At 65.9% G+C, this 16,777-nt stretch overlaps 4 protein-coding genes across 4 annotated transcripts; 2 read left to right on the plus strand and 2 right to left on the minus strand.

The window, feature by feature from the left end:
- The first annotated feature begins 2,395 nt into the window (after positions 1–2,395).
- Positions 2,396–3,330, plus strand: EMIHUDRAFT_438173 (putative glutathione-S-transferase). Its single transcript, XM_005761417.1, has one exon. It carries the CDS (start codon positions 2,424–2,426, stop codon positions 3,090–3,092), a length of 669 nt encoding a protein of 222 aa, XP_005761474.1. The 5' UTR covers positions 2,396–2,423; the 3' UTR covers positions 3,093–3,330.
- Positions 3,331–3,381: 51 nt separating this feature from the next.
- EMIHUDRAFT_452950 (hypothetical protein) lies at positions 3,382–7,898 on the minus strand. The gene is made up of 9 exons (XM_005761418.1): positions 7,580–7,898; positions 7,266–7,362; positions 6,113–6,209; positions 5,654–5,797; positions 5,459–5,503; positions 4,935–5,371; positions 4,468–4,844; positions 4,044–4,215; positions 3,382–3,755 (listed from the first exon to the last, which is right to left on the minus strand). The coding sequence occupies exons 1-9, from the start codon at positions 7,614–7,616 to the stop codon at positions 3,524–3,526; spliced, it is 1,638 nt and encodes a 545-aa protein (XP_005761475.1). The 5' UTR covers positions 7,617–7,898; the 3' UTR covers positions 3,382–3,523.
- Positions 7,899–7,976: 78 nt separating this feature from the next.
- On the minus strand, positions 7,977–9,116 carry EMIHUDRAFT_67969 (hypothetical protein; the record flags this gene model as incomplete). Its single annotated transcript, XM_005761419.1, has 1 exon — positions 7,977–9,116. One exon carries the CDS (start codon positions 9,114–9,116, stop codon positions 7,977–7,979), a length of 1,140 nt encoding a protein of 379 aa, XP_005761476.1.
- A 3,006-nt stretch (positions 9,117–12,122) lies between these two features.
- Positions 12,123–14,462, plus strand: EMIHUDRAFT_465463 (hypothetical protein; the record flags this gene model as incomplete). The annotated part of the gene is made up of 7 exons (XM_005761420.1): positions 12,123–12,444; positions 12,647–12,743; positions 12,930–13,020; positions 13,117–13,293; positions 13,388–13,467; positions 13,686–13,807; positions 13,940–14,462. 7 exons carry the CDS (start codon positions 12,123–12,125, stop codon positions 14,182–14,184), a joined length of 1,134 nt encoding a protein of 377 aa, XP_005761477.1. The 3' UTR covers positions 14,185–14,462.
- Positions 14,463–16,777: the final 2,315 nt, after the last annotated feature.

Raw genomic sequence — 16,777 nt, forward strand, 5'->3', positions numbered from 1 at the left:
TTTTTTTTAAATTTCTTTACGTCCTTTAGTGGGAGCTCTACTTCATGCCGATGATGATGCGGCGGAATAAGAATCGGGTTAACAACCAATTTCACTCAAGCAAGTGCTCCAAGAGATTGCGAGTGCCCCGCATCTCGATCTGCTCTTGCCAGCCAGCACCGCGGACGGCTCTTCCTGTTTTAGCGGGGCTCGCGCTGAGCTCTGTCGTGTGTCTCACAAGAGCTCGGAGGGGGAACGTAAACGAGTGTATGTGTGTATCGCTCATTAGTTCGACCGTGCGCCGCTGGTGCCTGGTGCCAAGAAAGACCGATCTCACACGTACTCGAGTACGCATCAGTTCCGAAAAAATCCTGCGGCGGGCTGGGGAGCCTCCCCATCTCCCCCCCCGCATGGGCACACAAGGAACGCACCCCAGAGTACGAAAGACCCTTCCACACGTGCTTGCCACTACTCCAGCACAGTCCTTGCGCGCGGGCTAGGCCGCCTCCCGCGCCTTGGCCCTTGCAGCGGCCGCCGACTCAAGAATAGGATTAGTCGCAAGAACCATCTCCTGTGTCGAAGCAGCAAATCGTGGCTAACTAGCCATTCATGCCGCCGCTGTACATTTCATACCTATTGAAGAAGGCCACTCCGCCTCCATAGTTCTGATAAATGCACCCATACCGCATGTTGGTTTGCCTCACACTTGGAACTGTACACCCGTTGCACATACCTGCCAGCGAGAGGCTGAGATATTCGACTGCAGTTTGGCACTGGGATTTCGAAGTGATGGGTAGATATCCACCAACTGGACAGTTGCCATTTCCATACCCGCCCCTCTTACATGCATGAGGCGGCGATGGCGGCGATGGCAGCGTCGGGGGTGATGGAGTAAGCGGAGGTGGCGAGGGCGGAGGTGGCGAGGGTGGCGGCAACGGCAGGGCAGAGTAGATATACGCCTTCCATTTGGAGTTGCCCGTCATTCCAACATCGCCGTCCTGGTACACCCGGCACTTCTTCTTGTTTGAGCCGGCCCTAAACTTGTAGTCACAGCAGAAGCTCTGCGTGTGTGCCGCTGCACTGTTGCTCCTCGTACCCTTGGTTCTCGCTGTACGACAGCCGGCGCCTCTCCCCTTCGGCCTCGTGCAGGTCAGAGAGGGCGTCCTCCGCCTGCTGGATCAGACTCTGCGCGTCGACCGGGTCTGTCACGCTGAAGGCTGAGCACGTGATGTCCGACGCGCATACGCGGCGTGGCGTGCCACCACTGTCAATGTACGTGGCGAGTCCGCCCTCCAGGACCACAATTCCGCCGGTGGCCAGGGTGAAGCAGGCGCATTTTATTCGAGAACACCTGGACGCGCTCGACTACTCCCACTGCGGGACGCGGAAACGAAAGGTGTGTAGACCCCAGTTCCAGCGGACGCAGCGAGCGTCGGGACTCCGTCCTAGCAGACGAAGTCTTCCTCGTGGGCTCCACGGCCCGGATCGCGAGCTCGATCGATACGCGACGCGCTCGGCCTCCGCTGGCGGCTGCCGCAAGAGCGGCTGGCTCACGGCAGCGTCTCGCCGGTTGCCGGATAGGAGAGTACAGAACGTCTGGAGTGTAACTGTGTACGTGAGATCGGTTTTGATAACAAGCACGGTCGATCCGTCAAAGCGATACACTCGTTCCTATCTCGCTGGAGGGCTGGCACGGAGCTCTGTTGCCGACAAACAGGAAGAGCCGAGCGGCAAGAAGGGCTCGATGGGAACCGTCAGAAGAGCTTCAGGTGTAACCTGAAGTCCGTCGTGACGCTCTTGTTCCCCCCAGGTTTGACCGCGCAGCTTCCAAAACTCGACGATATCTCCGGAAAGACTGCGAACGTCCCGCAGAGCGGCAGCATGAGAGGCGCAGAGAGGCTGCGAGTGCTCGACGAGTCTTGCGAGCTGCGCGTTCAAACCTGGGGGGAACCGACCGCATCAGGGTGGACTTCCGAAACCTCCGTGAGCACGTTTGACGGTTCTCGCTCCCCATCGAGCCCTTCTTGCCGCTCGGCTCTTCCTGTTTGTCGGCAACAGAGCTCCGTGCCAGCCCTCCAGCGAGATAGGAACGAGTGTATCGCTTTGACGGATCGACCGTGCTTGTTATCAAAACCGATCTCACGTACACAGTTACACTCCAGACGTTCTGTACTCTCCTATCCGGCAACCGGCGAGACGCTGCCGTGAGCCAGCCGCTCTTGCGGCAGCCGCCAGCGGAGGCCGAGCGCGTCGCGTGAGTTGAAATCGATGTGGCGAGTCGACCGCCAGTCCGTACGATGGCACTGCGACCGCGGCGGCTGCTGGCGAGGGCAGCAGCGGTGCGCGCGAGGCGGCAACGTAATCCGGACCCGATTTGGGGTCCACACACCTTTTCGCCGAGTGGTCTGTGTCGTTTCTGGCTAGCTGCTGTCAGCTGAGACAGCATGAGTCGTCTCAGGCTCTGGGGCCACGCCCGCTTCCGAGCGGGTCGCGTACTTTGGATGCTGGAAGAGCTCGGCATCGACTACGAGCACCGGCCGCTTTGGTCTCGGACGGCAGACATGGAGGCGCCGGACTTCCTCGCTGCTAGCCCTCGCCGCAAGATACCCGTGATCCAAGACGGTGACTTCACCCTGACGGAGTCTGCTGCTATCAACACCTACTTGTGTGACACCTACGCACCCGACAGCGGTTGGGTGCCACCACCGTGCACTCGGGACCGCGCAATCTACGACGCGTGGCTGATGACTATCATGACGGAGCTCGACGCGCAGTCGCTTTACATCCATCGCAAGCACCAGTGCCTGTCCGAGGTTTACGGAGCCGCGCCGGTCGTTGTCGACGCAGCTCGCGACTATTTTCTTCGACAGCTCGAGAGCGTGACCGCTGTGCTGCAGGCGTCGCCGAGCCTCCTTGCGGGCGCGCACACCTTCACGGCGGCAGACCTGCTGCTCACACATTGCCTCTGCTGGGCAAGAGAGATCGATTGGCTGCCTGACGACCCTGTCCTCCGCGCTTACTTGGACCGCAACACCGCAAGGCCAGCCTTCCAACGATACATTGCCAAGGCAAGGGAGGACCCTCACGCCTCAGGCCCCAGGCCCAGCGCCTGAGGCTAGAGTATAGCGAGGCTGCGCTGACGACTGACGTACGTACATAAAAGCGAACGCGGTGAGCTATAGAGTATGCATACGTTTCACCCTCTGTACCATCAATCGTGTCTTCGTGTCACGTGTGGCTCCGTGTGTGCGTCAGCCTGAGCCTCCGCGCAGGCCGCACGAGCGGTCAGGGAGACCTCCTCCTCCAGGGGGATTTATAACTATACGTGTTAATAAAAAGTGGAGTCTGGGGAGAGACAGTGTGTGTGTGTGTGTGTGTGCGGAGAGAGAGACACTCTTTCGTGTAACACAGCGCGAATCAGGTATCAGCGTACCAAACACGTATAGCTGGGGGGTCCGCCCCAATTTAACACATGGACGACACGTACATGACTACATTTGAGTATCACTGAAGAGCCACCCTCCGTCAGAGGCCAGGCGCCAAGTCAGACGCCCAGCCAGTCCAGGTCACCATCCTCTGCCGAGTCGGACGGAGAGGCGGGCGGCACCGACTGAGGATCATCCTCCTGCACCGCCGGCACGGGCATCCCTAGGGGCATCCTCCCGCCAGACGAGCGCGCCCGCTGCAGCGCCGGGTGGGTGGGCGGGACCCTTCCGAGGTAGACGGGAGGAGCGGTCGGCGTCACGTGAGCCACGCCCCCCTCCGACGCCTCGCCGCTCCACCAATCCTCGCCGCTCTCATCACCCGCCGCCTCGGCGCGGCCGTCGGCGCGGCCGTCGGCGCCGTTCTGCCACCACTCGTCGCCGCTATCGCTCGCCGCCGCGCGGCTCGCGGACTGACGCTCCGACTCCCACCAATCCGCCTCGGCGGCGGCTTCCCGGGCCGGCGGCGGCGGCTCCGCCGCCACCACCCTCGATAGGCCGGGAGAGTCGAAGTCGGAGGCGGCGCCGCCGGCTCGCGAAGGCGGGTCGAAAGGGGAGTCGGACTCGGAGTCGGGGCCGAACCCGCGCGCGGCGCGCGTGGCGAGGCTGTTGGAGGTGAGAGGCGGCTCCGAGTCCACAGTCGGACTCGAGATCGGCTCTCCGCCCCACTCGCCCGCCTCGAATACGCCGCCCGCCGCCTCAGCTGCGTCGAAGCGGGCCGCGTCGAGGCCGTCCGGCGCGGCCGCGTCGAAGCCTCCGTCGCCAAAGCCATCTTTCGCACTCGCGTCGAAGCCAGTCGCGTCGAAGCCGCTTCCGCCGCCGAAGCCGTCCGGCGCGGTCGCCGCGGTCGCGAAGCCGTCCGCCGCGGTCGCGAAGCCGTCCGGCGCGGTCGCCGCGGTCGCGAAGCCGTCCGGCGCGGTCGCGAAGCCGTCCGGCGCGGTCGCCGCGGTCGCGAAGCCGTCCGGCGCGGTCGCGAAGCCTCCGTCGCAGAAGCCACCGCCCCCACCATCAAAGCCCTCCCCACCAAAGCCTCCCCCGCCAAAGCCGCCCGGCTCCACATCGCCGTCAAACGCTGCGAACGCCGTCGCCTCATGAGAGGGCGCCTCCTGCGGCGCAGGCGGCAGCAGGCCGGGAGGCATGCGGCTCGGCAGCCCCCCCGGGAGCAGCCCGCGGAACAGCGCGGCGGCGAGGTGGAGCGCGGCACCAAACTCTGCGGCCGTGAGCTCGTCGGGCGGCGGGGAGTCGGAGCTGGGGCCGCGCGCCGCCACGCAAAGGGACCAGATGCGCTCGACGTCCTCGCCCGACGTTTGCGCCTTTGCAAGCACCGGCTCCGCCTCGGCGCGTCTCACCGTCGGGCGGCCGCACGCGGCCTGCTCGAACACGCTGCCGTACGCCTGCCGCTCCGCGTCGGTCGGGGGCGGGGGCGCCGCCTCCGCCGCGGGAAAGGAGGCCTCGAAGCCCGCGTCGTCGAACCCGCCGCCGCCCGCCGAGTCGAAATTGGCGGCGAAGGACACCGCGGCGGACGACGAGATTGTGGTGGACGAGCAGCTGGACGTGGCGTCCGTGGCGGGGCCTGCGGGCGGGATGATGCCCTCGCCAAGGATGAGCTCGGTCGCCTCGTTCGCGTCGCCGCCAGCAGCCTCGATCGCCTCCTCCGCCTGCCCCAGGTCGCAGTTGAGCATCTCGGCGAGCTGACTCGCCATCGCCCGCCGCGAGCCCAGCGCGCCGACGTGCTGCTCCCACGCCGGCGTCGTCATGCTCGGCGGCCGCGGCGACGGCGGGCCGTCGTCTTGCGCCGGCGTCGGCGTCACGATGCTCGCCGTCGGCGGCGCCTCGCCACTGGGAGGCATCCCCGCGGCACGGCGCGCGCGCTCTCTCGCCGCCTCCATCTCCGCCTGCTTCTTGCTCTTCTTGGAGGCCGTTGCGGGGCGAGAGCCCCTCGCCCGCCGCCCGCCGCCCGCCGCGCCGTCCGCCGCCGCGCCCATCTCGATGCTGACCTCGCTGTGGTCGCAAGAGCTCTCGGAGCCGCCAGTGCCCACGTCCTGCGGGGCCTGGCTCTTGCGGCCAAAGCGCCGCTTCGGGCGGCCCTCCGGCCCGCCGCGCCCGCCGCGCCCGCCGAGCCCGCCGCGTGCCCTCGCCGGCTCCGCCCGCGATCCGTTCCGGCTGCCGCGCTTCGGGAGCGACGGGCAGACACACGCGCCCCCGCCGCTACCGAAGCAGCACTTGCGCTTGATGCGGCAGTAGACGACGGCGGCGACGAGGAGAAGGGCGACGGTGCCGGCGGCGGCGAGGCTGACGTAGCCGACCGTCGAGCTGAGGAAGCCGCCGGTGGTTTGCTTGCTCGCCGCCGGGGGCGCGTCGGGCGGAGGCAGCGAGGGCGGTGGGGGCGGCGGGTGCCGCGGGGGCGTCGGTAGAGGGGGCGAGGGTGACGGGGCCATCGGCTGAGGGGGCGGGGGCGGCTCTGGCGGGGGCACTGACGGCGGCGGAGCAGCTGGCGGCGGCACAGAGGGCGGCAGCGACGGCGGCGAGGACGGCGGCGCTATCCTGAGGTGCGTCGAGTCGGGAGGCTCCTCCTCCTCTTCAGCGAGGCGACGGCGGGACGCGAGCGTGCAACCCGTGCCGCTGTAGTGGGTGCAGGTAGTGCCGCGCACCTCAAACCCGCAGACCGTGTCGTTGTTACTCGCATAGTCGCAGCACTTGCCGTCGTTGGGCTTGTCGAACCGGCTCGTGTAGCCCGCGATGGTCCCGCTAGAGTAGCGACTGACGAAGCCGAGACACGAGAGTGGGGACGGCGCGAGCGGCGAAGGCGGCGATGACGGAGCTGGGGTCACGGGCAACGGCGGAGGCTGCGACGGCAAGGGCAGCGACGGTGACGGTGGGGGCAGCGATGGCGGCGACGACGGCGGTGGCGATGGCGGCGGTGACGGCGGTGGCGATGGCGGCGACGACGGCGGCGGCGGCAACGGAGACAGCGAGGGAGGCGGTGGCGTCGGCGGGAGCGTCGGCGGCGGGGGCGAGGGCGGCGGCGGAAGCGGGGAAGGGCAATCAGTGAGGCCTAACGGAACTTCCTCGGATGAGCCGTCGCAGTCCCCGTCGCTCAGCGCACAGAGGCGTGTTGTATTATCGACTTGGGTAACGTCATAGTACAGTGCGCACTCCTCCTTGGTTATATTCGGCGCATTCGAGTTCAGATCATAGCAGTCGTCAACTTTGATGCGACATTCATACGGAGGAAGCGGCGACGGCGGCGGCGGCGGCGGCGGCGGCGGCGGCGCTGGCGGCGGCGAAGGCGGCGGAGGCGCCGGTGGCGGCGGCGTGGGCGGCGGCGGCGTCGCCGGCGGCGAAGGCGGCGATTGAGGTGGCGTGTCGGGTGGCAACGCAGGCGGCGGAGGCGCCGGTGGGGACCCGGGTGGCGGCGGCGGCAGCCCTGGTGGCCGAGGCGACTGGGGGCTTGGAGGCGAGAGAGGCGGAGGGGAGTTGGGCGGCGGAGGCGATGGCAGCGGCGAAGGGGACGGCGGTGGAGGTGCGTGTGGCGGCGGCTGCAACGGCGGTTGCGGCGGCGGCGACAGGGGCGGTGCGGGTGGCGGCGGCTGCGGCGGTGGCGGAGGCGAGTCCGGCGGTAGCGGCGGCGGCGACAGGGGCGGTGCGGGTGGCGGCGGCTGCGGCGGTGGCGGAGGCGAGTCCGGCGGTAGCGGCGGCGGCGGCGGCGACGGCGGCTGCGGGGGTGGCGGAGGGCGGGGCGGCGACGCGGGCGGGCTGGCCACCAGCACGTAAACGTTGCAAGAGATGTCGTGAGTGGGCAACTTGTGGTCGCAGATGGTGCAGGTGGTGCTCTCGCGGCAGAAGCTGAAGTAGAGCTTGTCCGCTCCTGCCTCCCCCGCGCAGGCTTCCCAGGGTGGTCCTGCCTCGTCTTGGAGAGGGACGACCACCCCGGTGCAGCTCGAATTGCTTTCGTGTTCTTCTGCTGCTGGCGGCGGTGGCGGCAATGGAGGCGTTGCTGGCACTGGTGACGACGGCGGCAAGGGACTAGGAGGCGGTGGCGTCGGTGGCGGACGAGGCGGCATCCCGGGGATGGGCGGCGGTGGCAGCGGCGGCGGCGGCGCGGACGGCGGAGCAACGACCCGGTATACGGTCGATGCGTTGCTTCCTTGCCATTTTTTCAGATCATTGAATTCGCACGGGCAGCATGAGCCCTCCGCGTCAGGACCCGCGCCCTCCAACAGGTCGCTGCTAAAGCACTCCTTGCCTGCGTCGTTCGCTTTTGCAGCGCAGGCGGACCTGGTGTAGTTGGTCCAGGGAAGGCACTGACCCTGCGGGCAATAATAGCCAACTTCCCAGTAATCTCCCTGCGCGGCCAGCGCGCGTCGCATCTAGCGGATGCCCGGCCCGTGCGGTCCCTGTGAGCCGTCGGGGCAAGAGTTGCACACAAGGGCGTGCGTTCGGCTTCGTGAACGGTGAAATTCTATCTTTCACCCTTCCTCCAAGTTAAAATGAGTCCGATGCAAACGAGTCCGGCTAGCCGTCTCCCCCGCCAAAGGTCTGGCTCAGCCACTGGCGCAAGCGGAATGCGGCGCCGGCCACGAGCTGATCGGGCGTGCGTGCGGTGCCATCTCCTGAAACGGCGCACGCAAACGGGTGGCGCTGCAGCCCTTCAGCGGTCGCCCGCTTCTCCGGGTCTACGCGGAGGCACGCGGCGACAAAATCCCGTGCCTCCGCGGAGAAGAGGCCCTCCGGGAGGGAGGGTGGGTCGGCGCCGGAGGAAAGCCCGACCACTAGGTCGTAGTACGACTGCGCCGCGGCGAATGGGTGGAGGCCCACGGCGCACTCGACCACGACCATGCCGAGCGACCAGACGTCGGAGCTCTGCGTGTAATCGGCGCCGCTGATTCGCTCGGGCGCCATGTAGACCGCGGTGCCACAAAAGGAGCGCGCCACGCCAAAGGTGGCCTCGAGCTGCTTGCTGATGCCAAAGTCGGCCAGCCTGACGTTGCCCTGCGAGTCGAGCAGGATGTTTGCGGGCTTGACGTCGCGGTGTACGACGCCGCGGCCGTGGAGGTAGGCCAGCGCAGAGAGGGTCTGCAGCACGGCGTGGCCGACGACCGGCTCGGGAAGACCAGTGATGGCGAGGCGCGCGCCCTCTGCCACGGGCCTGTGCCGGCTCAGCAGCTCCTCGAGCGACCCGCCGTCCATATAGCCCAGCGCGAGGTAGACGGAGCCGTCCAGATAAAATGCGTCGAGCAGCGGGACGAGGCAAGGGTGGTCGAAGGAGGAGAGGGCACGCAGCTCGTTGAGCATCTGGTGCCGCTCCCCCTGCGTTGACATGATGTGGATCGCCTTGAGCGCGAGCAGCGTCCCGCTGGGCCGGTGCCGCGCGAGGTGGACGGTGCCGCAGGCGCCGGTCCCGAGCGGGTGGAGCGTCGAAAGATCGGAGAGGGTGAGGCTCGAGAAGTCTCCGTGCCGCGCCGGGGTGGCGGAGATGCCGCTCGCCTTGATCTGAAAGCCGCCCTTCTCAAAGGTGCCCGACTCCGAAAGCCGGAAGGTGCTAGCCGGCGAGGAGAGCGCCGCGGTGGCAATGTCCGCCAGGCCTGGAGGCTTCTTGCGGCCCTTTTGTCTGCTGGAGGCCGGGAGGGACTGCGCGAGGGGGTCCAAAGACATGGACCGCGCTTCTGTTACATGAAAGGTCGTCGTGCGTCCATTTGTCGTGCTTCCATCACGTCGCGCTCGCACCTCGCAGCTGCTGTCATGACGTGCGGAGAACGTCACGGGCCGCCACACACCGAAAAATTGTTGGTTTGTAGGAAAGGAGCGCCGTACCGCCGTCTCCCATGTCCCATGTTTGCCATGAAAATTAAATAAATAGAGCAGTCACCTCTCCAGTAGAGAGATGGGTGGGCGACGCACGAACACAGTGCGCACCCCGCCCCGCTCGCAGGGCGTGCATCACACAGGTGGACTGCGTGTGACTCCCTGCGCGAGCGCGGGTGGCCCCCTCCCCGCCCTTGGGCTTGGCCGCCGGGCGGACGACCGGGCCGCGGCTTGGCGCGGCGAGCGAGGCCGACCACGGGGATGGGGGCCGGTGAGGATGGATAGCGTTCGTGTTGTTGGGCTCATGAACGGGAGGGCGGCACCCCCCGGTGGCGCTCCGGCCGGTGTGCGCTTGGGCACGTGCAGTTGGATTCGGGTACTTTGCTGGTATGGTATCTGTAAATAAGTGGAGTATTTACTTTCACACCCCTTGGGGTGTTCACGACCACTTGCGGTCATTACGCACTTGTGCGTTCACGCCCCTTGCGGCGATCGTTTCACAGTCTCATCAACCGTTCAAGGAAACTAAAATACGCCAACCCCCCTCTCAAGGAACTCCGGACGACGCCAGCCCTCTTGTGGCTTCGACGCACACGCTACTTCAGCCACAGAGTCTAGGACAGGTCCATTAAGACTTTTCAGTCGTGGGGGTGGCTTTTGTTATTCCTTGGAGCACTTGGAGTGCAGTCATCAACCGCACATCCAGGGCCGGGGAGCTGAGAAGCGCACCCAGCGGGCCGGATGATTGGCATCGGGTTACGGGCTAGAGAGCCCTAGCCCTGGGGGGTGCGCGTTCGCAGGGCCGAATAACACGGGTCTCCGAGGGTTGGCTCCGCGCTCCGGGTTTCCCCTAGCAGCAGACCGCCCCCTCTACTCGGAGCTAGTCAGAGCGCGCCCGCCGGCGCGCTCTAGCCCTCGGGCTAGAGAGCCCTAGCCCCGGGGGTGCGCGGTCGCAGGGCCATAACACGGGTCTCCGAGGGTTGGCTCCGTGTACCGGGTTTCCCCTTAACTGCAGAACGCCGCCCCTCTACTCGGAGCTAAAGAATACTCTCCGAGGGTTGGACCCGCGTACCAGGTTTCCCCTTAACTGCAAGGACGCCCCCTCTACTCGGAGCTAGTGATACGGGAATACGTACCGCCCCCACGCGATCCCTTACTCGAAGATAATACGAGAATACGCAGCTGCGAGGCACCTATAAAGAAAAACAGCATGCTAAATTTCGGCGGCTAAAAAGCAAAGGACGGGCACTTTTGATCGGCAAAGCAAAGTTGGAGTAACGGCGACCGCGTTCGCAATGAAGTCGCCTGTCGAGCAGCTTCCGCGGCGCGCATGCGCCGCGGGGTTGACCGACAGCCGCGCCTCTCGCGCCTCCCGTGCCACGCTCGGCGACGCGCGCGCCGCGCGCCACTCGCCGTGGCATGCAGTACAGTGCCACTGCAGCCTCGTCAATGCCGCACACAGAACCAGCAGGCTGCTCACCAGGCAGCACATTGCTGCACCGGCAAGCAGCGGAGGCCGTGGCGCTGCGGCGCCGCCTCCCTGTCCTGTCCACGGAGCAGGCACACGGCAGCACGGCCCTCCACCAGCTGCAGGAGGTGCGCGCCTCCCAGTGGAAGCACCGGATGCTCCCTCACCACCCGCAGCTTTGCGCAGCGCAGCGCACGGGCCACGCCACGCAGAGCTGACCCTCAGTCTGCCCAATAGGCTGCCTGCGGAAGGCCTGGCAGGTGCCCACTCGCCTCCTCGGCGGCCATGTCCTCCGCCCGGGCGAGCGAGCAGCGCAAGAGCGGAGGCGGATGCCATGCTTTGCGTAACGGATCCTTTCCGGTTTTATCATGACCGACCACAACCACGTCCGCCGTGGTTGCCACTACCACGTCCGCCGTGGTCCTGTTCGACTCTATGAGTCGTGGTTCGACTCTATGAGTCGCTGGTTCGATCATGAGTTGCCACAACCACGCCCGACGTGGTTGTGGTTGCCACGCCCGTTCCCCCCCTGGTTCGTCAAGCGCCCGCCGTCATGGGGGAGCGGGAGGTGATTACCCCGTGTGTGGGTGTGAACAGGAATGTGCCACCCTGAGAACGAGCAGACTCCTCGGGTTTCTGGGGACTCTTGACAGAGGTGTGCTAGTCGCTATTCTCCGACAAGTCCGACATGTCTGACGGGCAGTTCGGGCTCGAGCTCGTCTTTCACCGCAGCGAGGAACCGTTCGCCTAAGCCGTACGCGCGGCAGGCCCGGTAGAGCGCCTCATTCGTGATCTCGTCCGGCCCCCGGCGTCTCGGAGTCGTGTAGCCGCAGACGGGAGGGAGGAAGATCTCTCTCTCTCAGACGGGCGGAAAGAGGGCGTTCCTATCCACGTGGGGCGCGGCCTTGTGCTCCTGCCGCGCTTCTGCCGCTGCCGCACGGTGCGGCAGGGGGGCGGCGGCTGTGCGGCCGCGGGCGGCCCATTTTGCCGCATATTCTTTCTTTTTCACCGCTAGGCACGGGACTAGTCCCGTGCCTAGAGCTCTAGGCACGGGACTAGTGTCGTGCGAGCGAGTTTCGTTCTAAAAATCTTTCTTTCCCTGTGCCTAGTAAAAGAAAGAAAACGGACAGGCCAAGGGAGGGATGGGAGGACGTCCTGTGCCTAGTGTCGTAAGAGAGGGTTGCTTTTCAAATTATTTTTGAGTGTGCCAGTGCGCGCCAGTCCCGTGCCCAGTGTTGTGCGAGGGAGTTCGTCGTAAAATTCTTTGTGAGCCGGTGTGTGTGCCAGTCCGCGCCAGTCCGCGCCCTTGTCGTGCCAGTGTGCTGTGAGAGAGGCTTAGGGAAAAATTCTTTTGAGAGGCTTGTTTGCCGGGCCCTTGCGTCGACTCCATGGGCAAGAAGCCGGAGAAGTTAAAAAAGCCGGGCCACCGAAAGGCGGAGAGGAGAGGAGGAATTGGCGTTGGAGCGCTCGTTGGTGCTCTGCTTGCGGCGGCAGCGGCAGGCTACTATGTCTACTCGTCTCGTGCGACGCTGGTGCCAGCCGTTCGCCGTGGCAGCGTGGGAGGAGGAGGCCAGAACGCGGCTTCCTCGAGATCGGCTGCGGTGGCGGGGGAGACCGATGCTCAGCGGAAGCGGCGACTTCTGAACGAGGGCCGCATGGACCCGTCGATGCAGCGACCGAAATGCAAGGACGCCTCGTTTGGCTGCTCTGGTCTGACGGCGGAGCGGTGCGACGACGAGGCGACGCGATCAAAGTGCTGCCTCTCGTGCCACAAGCTGGCGTGCAAGGACACCGACTCGTCCTGCGTCGCGTGGGCGCAGTCGGGCGCGCCGCCGCGCCCTGCCCGCCCGCCTCCCACCCGGCGGCAGCGCCTCGGAGGAGCGGGTTAGGCCCGCGCCACCCCCGCGGACAGGCGAGTGCTACCGCAACACCGAGTACATGCTGCGCACCTGCTGCCTCTCCTGCTCGCCGGACTACGACGACCCGTGCACGCACAACCCGACTGAGCGGTGCGCAGAGTGTTCCGAGAGGCGAGGCGCCTTCTGCGTCCGCTCCTGCCTCCTCTGAGGCGGCGCGGGTGTGCCTCAGGCCCGACGTGGCGGAGGGAGACCTCACCAAGATCTTCGAGCGCGTCCCCGCGCCAGCTCGCCGCTCCCTGCCGCCAGCTGCCCCACCGGCGGAGGCTCGCTCCGTAGGCGCGCGGTGGCGGAGTACCCGCAGTATTCTCCTCGTGTGCTCTCGCGGGACCCGTGGGTGGTCACCTTCGACAACCTTCTCTCCGACGAGGCGCACCCTCCCCTCGCCGCCCCCCTCCAGCCCCTCCCCACCAACCCGTCGCCCCTCCCTCCCCCGCACCGCCTCGCCTGTCCGCCCGCCCGCCAGGAGACGGACGGCATCGTCGAGGCAGTGGGCGGGAAGAGCGGCGAGTACCTCAAGCCGTCCACCACCGCAAAGGCGACGCGAGGCAAGGACGGGCGCGTCGTGCTGCAGGACGTGCCCGACCAGATCCGAACCTCGTACAACGCCTGGTGCCAGCACCCGGGCTGCTACAACCACCCGGTCCTACCGACAGCCCCTCGCCGAGGCAGAGGCGCGCACCGCCGCGGGAGAGGGGACCCCTCCTCCCCTCCTCCCCTCCTCCCCTCCCCTCCAGGTGCACGAGCGCGTCATCGAGCGCATCATGGACATTGTCGGGCTGCCGCAGAACAACGCAGAGCACATGCAGCTCCTCAAGCGAGAGCTAGCCGAGAGATAGCCGAGAGATAGCCGAGAGCTAGCCGAGAGATAGCCGAGAGACAGCCGAGAGATAGCCGAGAGATAGCCGAGGCGTTGCAGAGGCGTTGCAGAGGCGTCGCAGAGGCGTCGCAGAGATGTAGTCGACTCGGCCGACGCGGCGGGAGAGAAGGGCCGCCCACGCTGCGCGCGCAAGCACGCACCACCCCCCGGCGAAGGTACCACCCTGGCGAGTACTACCGCCTCCACCACGACTGGATCCCCGAGCAGCTGCAGGCGCTCTGCGGCCCTCGCGTCTTCACCTTCTTCCTCTACCTCTCCGACGTCGACGAGGGCGGAGGCGCGGCAACACCCTCGCCGCCCGCCGCGCCGCCCGCCCCCGCAAGCAAGCGCGCCCTCCTCGCCCGGCTAGGCACCTGGTCCCCATACCTCAACCCGACTCATTATGAATTGTGAACTCTTGACTACCTAGGCACCCAGTTCCCGTACCTCAACCTGACCGTCATGCCCAAGCGCGGCTCTGCGGTCTGGTGGCCGCACGGCCTCGAGGACAACCCGTGGAAGAAGGACGACCGGACGCACCACGAGGCGATGCCCGTCCTACAGGGCGTCAAGATGGCGGCAAACTACTGGATCCACGTCGACGACTTCAAGCAGGCGATGGCGCTCGGCTGCGACGGGCGGCAGGGGCAGCCGCGCCGCATCTGGCGCAAGTGATGTCGGCTGCGCGCCGGCCGCACACACGCCTGCACTCGCGCGATCGTGGTCTGTGTCAAGTCGTCTCTAGTAGAGTGAGTCTCTAGGTGAGATAGGCGTGGCGTGGCGGAATGCTGTGAGTAGAGGACGGCTCTCTCCAGGGCAGCGCCGGAGAGGCCGTAGGCGCGCAAGATGAGGGGGCTCTCGCACCGCTCCGTGACGCTCGCTAGACCGAGAGAGGCGCAGCTCAGTTCTGTGGGTGTGGCGTGGGAGAGTTTCGTGCTGATTATTACACTTTACAGGAGTGTTACTCCAAAACGTCGGACGGCCGACCGCACGAGAGACTTCCAGACACGAGAGTCAGAGAGACGCGGGACCACCGCGACGCGACCGAGTCAGCACACAGTCACACAAGTACACAGAAGAGCTCAGAGCGGCGAAATAACAGAGGGGGCGGTGCGTGATATGACACAGTGATCAGTGTCTAAGGTCTGTCTCGGTTCCGTCTATACGCCTCGCTCTTTGTTTTGACGGTTTACGCTTTTCCAGTTTTCTTTTTCTTCGCTTTAGCGGCGCCCGCTATACCATTTAGCATTTTTATCGTGCCAAATGAGGGGTGTGAAGAGATAAAATAAAGAAGGATCGGATACGCCAAACGAGGGGTGGGAGAAGGACTGGGTCCCCACCTAAACCAGCAGGATTCTTCCTGCGTTTACCGTTTTCCCGTGCCAAACTGTCTTGGTATAGCCCCAGCCGCGTTGCGTTTTTTCTCACACCACGTGCCGCTCTGGACCTCCGTTCACGTGCACGAGCTTCTTGAGCCACCCACCCACCCACCCACCTCACGGCCCGGCTGAGGCTTGGAACCACCCACCCACCCCCAGCCCCACCCACCTCACGGCCCGGCTGATGAGGCGAGGAAACCCACCCACACCGACCGACCCACCCCCACCACCCAACCAACCGTCCCGGCCACGGAAGACACAAGCAAGGTAGCAAAGCACCCAGCCTCGCGCGCCTTATACAGCACAGCCAAGGGTTAGGGTTAGGGTTAGGGTTAGGGTTAGGGTTAGGGTTGGGGTTAGGGTTAGGGTTAGGGTCAGAGAGTTCAAGCCGTTGTGCAGCTCCACTAAGAAGGGGCCGCTTCGGGTCGGAATGGAGGAACCAGCGGTCCGTTGACGCGAGCTCTCGGTGACCATGCTCCCCGAGTTCTTCCGGTTAGGGTTAGGGTTAGTAGGGTCAGGGTTAGGGTTAGGGTTAGGGTGTGGGGTAGGTTGTTGTCGTCGCGCCGATAAGACAGAGACACGGGCAGTAGACGCGACCCAATCGACGCACCAGAGCATGGTTGGGCGTGTGAGCCGCCATCTTGGACTGTGAGGCGAGTATTTGCAACCGCGGGAGCTCGCCGCCGCCGCGCTACACCGCCGCCGCCGCCCTCCCGAGGGCAGATAATAGCCCAAGTCGAAGAGTTCGCCCTGCCCTCGGTATCTGGGTGGCAGGCGGGACTAGAGAGGCATGCTGGGGTGCACGGTTGGGGGCGCGAGCCGCCATCTTGGACTGTGAGGCGAGTATTTGCAACCGCGGGAGCTCGCCGCCGCCCCTCTACGCCGCCGCCCCCCGCCGCCCTCCCGAGGGCAGATAATAGCCCAAGTCGAAGAGTGCGCCCTGCCCTCGGTATCTGGGCGGCAGGCGGGGCTAGAGTGGCACGCTGGTGCACGGTTGGGGGCGCGAGTCGCCATCCTGGACTGTGAGGGGAGGCGAGTATTTGCAACCGGGAGCTCGCCGCCGCCCCTACACCGCCGCTGCCGCCCTCCCGAGGGCAGATAATAGCCCAAGAGAAGTCGAATGGAGTGCGCCCCGGCCTCGACATCTCGGTGGCAGAGGCGACCCAAGGGTAGCGACGCACCAGAGCACGGCTGGGCGTGTGAGCAGCCGTGTTGGACTGTGAGGCGAATATTTGTCATCGGGAGCTGTCGGGAGCGCGCGACTCTACACCGCCGCCGCCGCCCTCCCGAGGGCAGGAGATAATAACGGCCGCCTCGTCGTCGAGCTCGGCGGAGACGATGGTCGCCTCGCGTTTGAACCCCTCGAGCTGCAGAGCGGCGTCGCAACTCGTCGAGCGTAACAGCAGTCCGCCCTCGGATGACTTGTTGAGCGCGCCGTAAGCCGCCCCGTAACGCGTAAGGCACGCGGCAGCCATCGGGGAGCGCGATCTCGGTCAGCTGGTGCCGTCGCGTGGGTACGGTGCGAGGAACGACATGCTGTGGCAATGACGAGAGGTGTGCTTCGAAGACGTGCGCGAAGAAGGGAGAAAGAAAGAAGAGAAAACCAGCCCGCGTGACACCCAACCCACCCACCCACGATCTGGGGCCTACGAAGCGTTTACCCATTCACCCACTTTTGGGCACGTGGTCGGAGAAAAAACGCAACCTCGACTTCGCGTGAACGCGCCTGCGCCTCCTGCGATCGCAAACATGCTGCTACACCTCCCGCTCCTGGCGGCAGCGCAGATCCTGGTCGCCTACGACGCGCGCTGTCCGTCGTGGTCGGACACTCGCTCCGCGCTGAAGGCTGCGGTTGCGCGTGCACGAGAGGTAGGCGGCAAAGGCGGTGG

This window comes from Emiliania huxleyi, assembly GCF_000372725.1.
Source record: "Emiliania huxleyi CCMP1516 unplaced genomic scaffold EMIHUscaffold_71, whole genome shotgun sequence".
Taxonomy (NCBI): domain Eukaryota; phylum Haptophyta; order Isochrysidales; family Noelaerhabdaceae; genus Emiliania; species Emiliania huxleyi.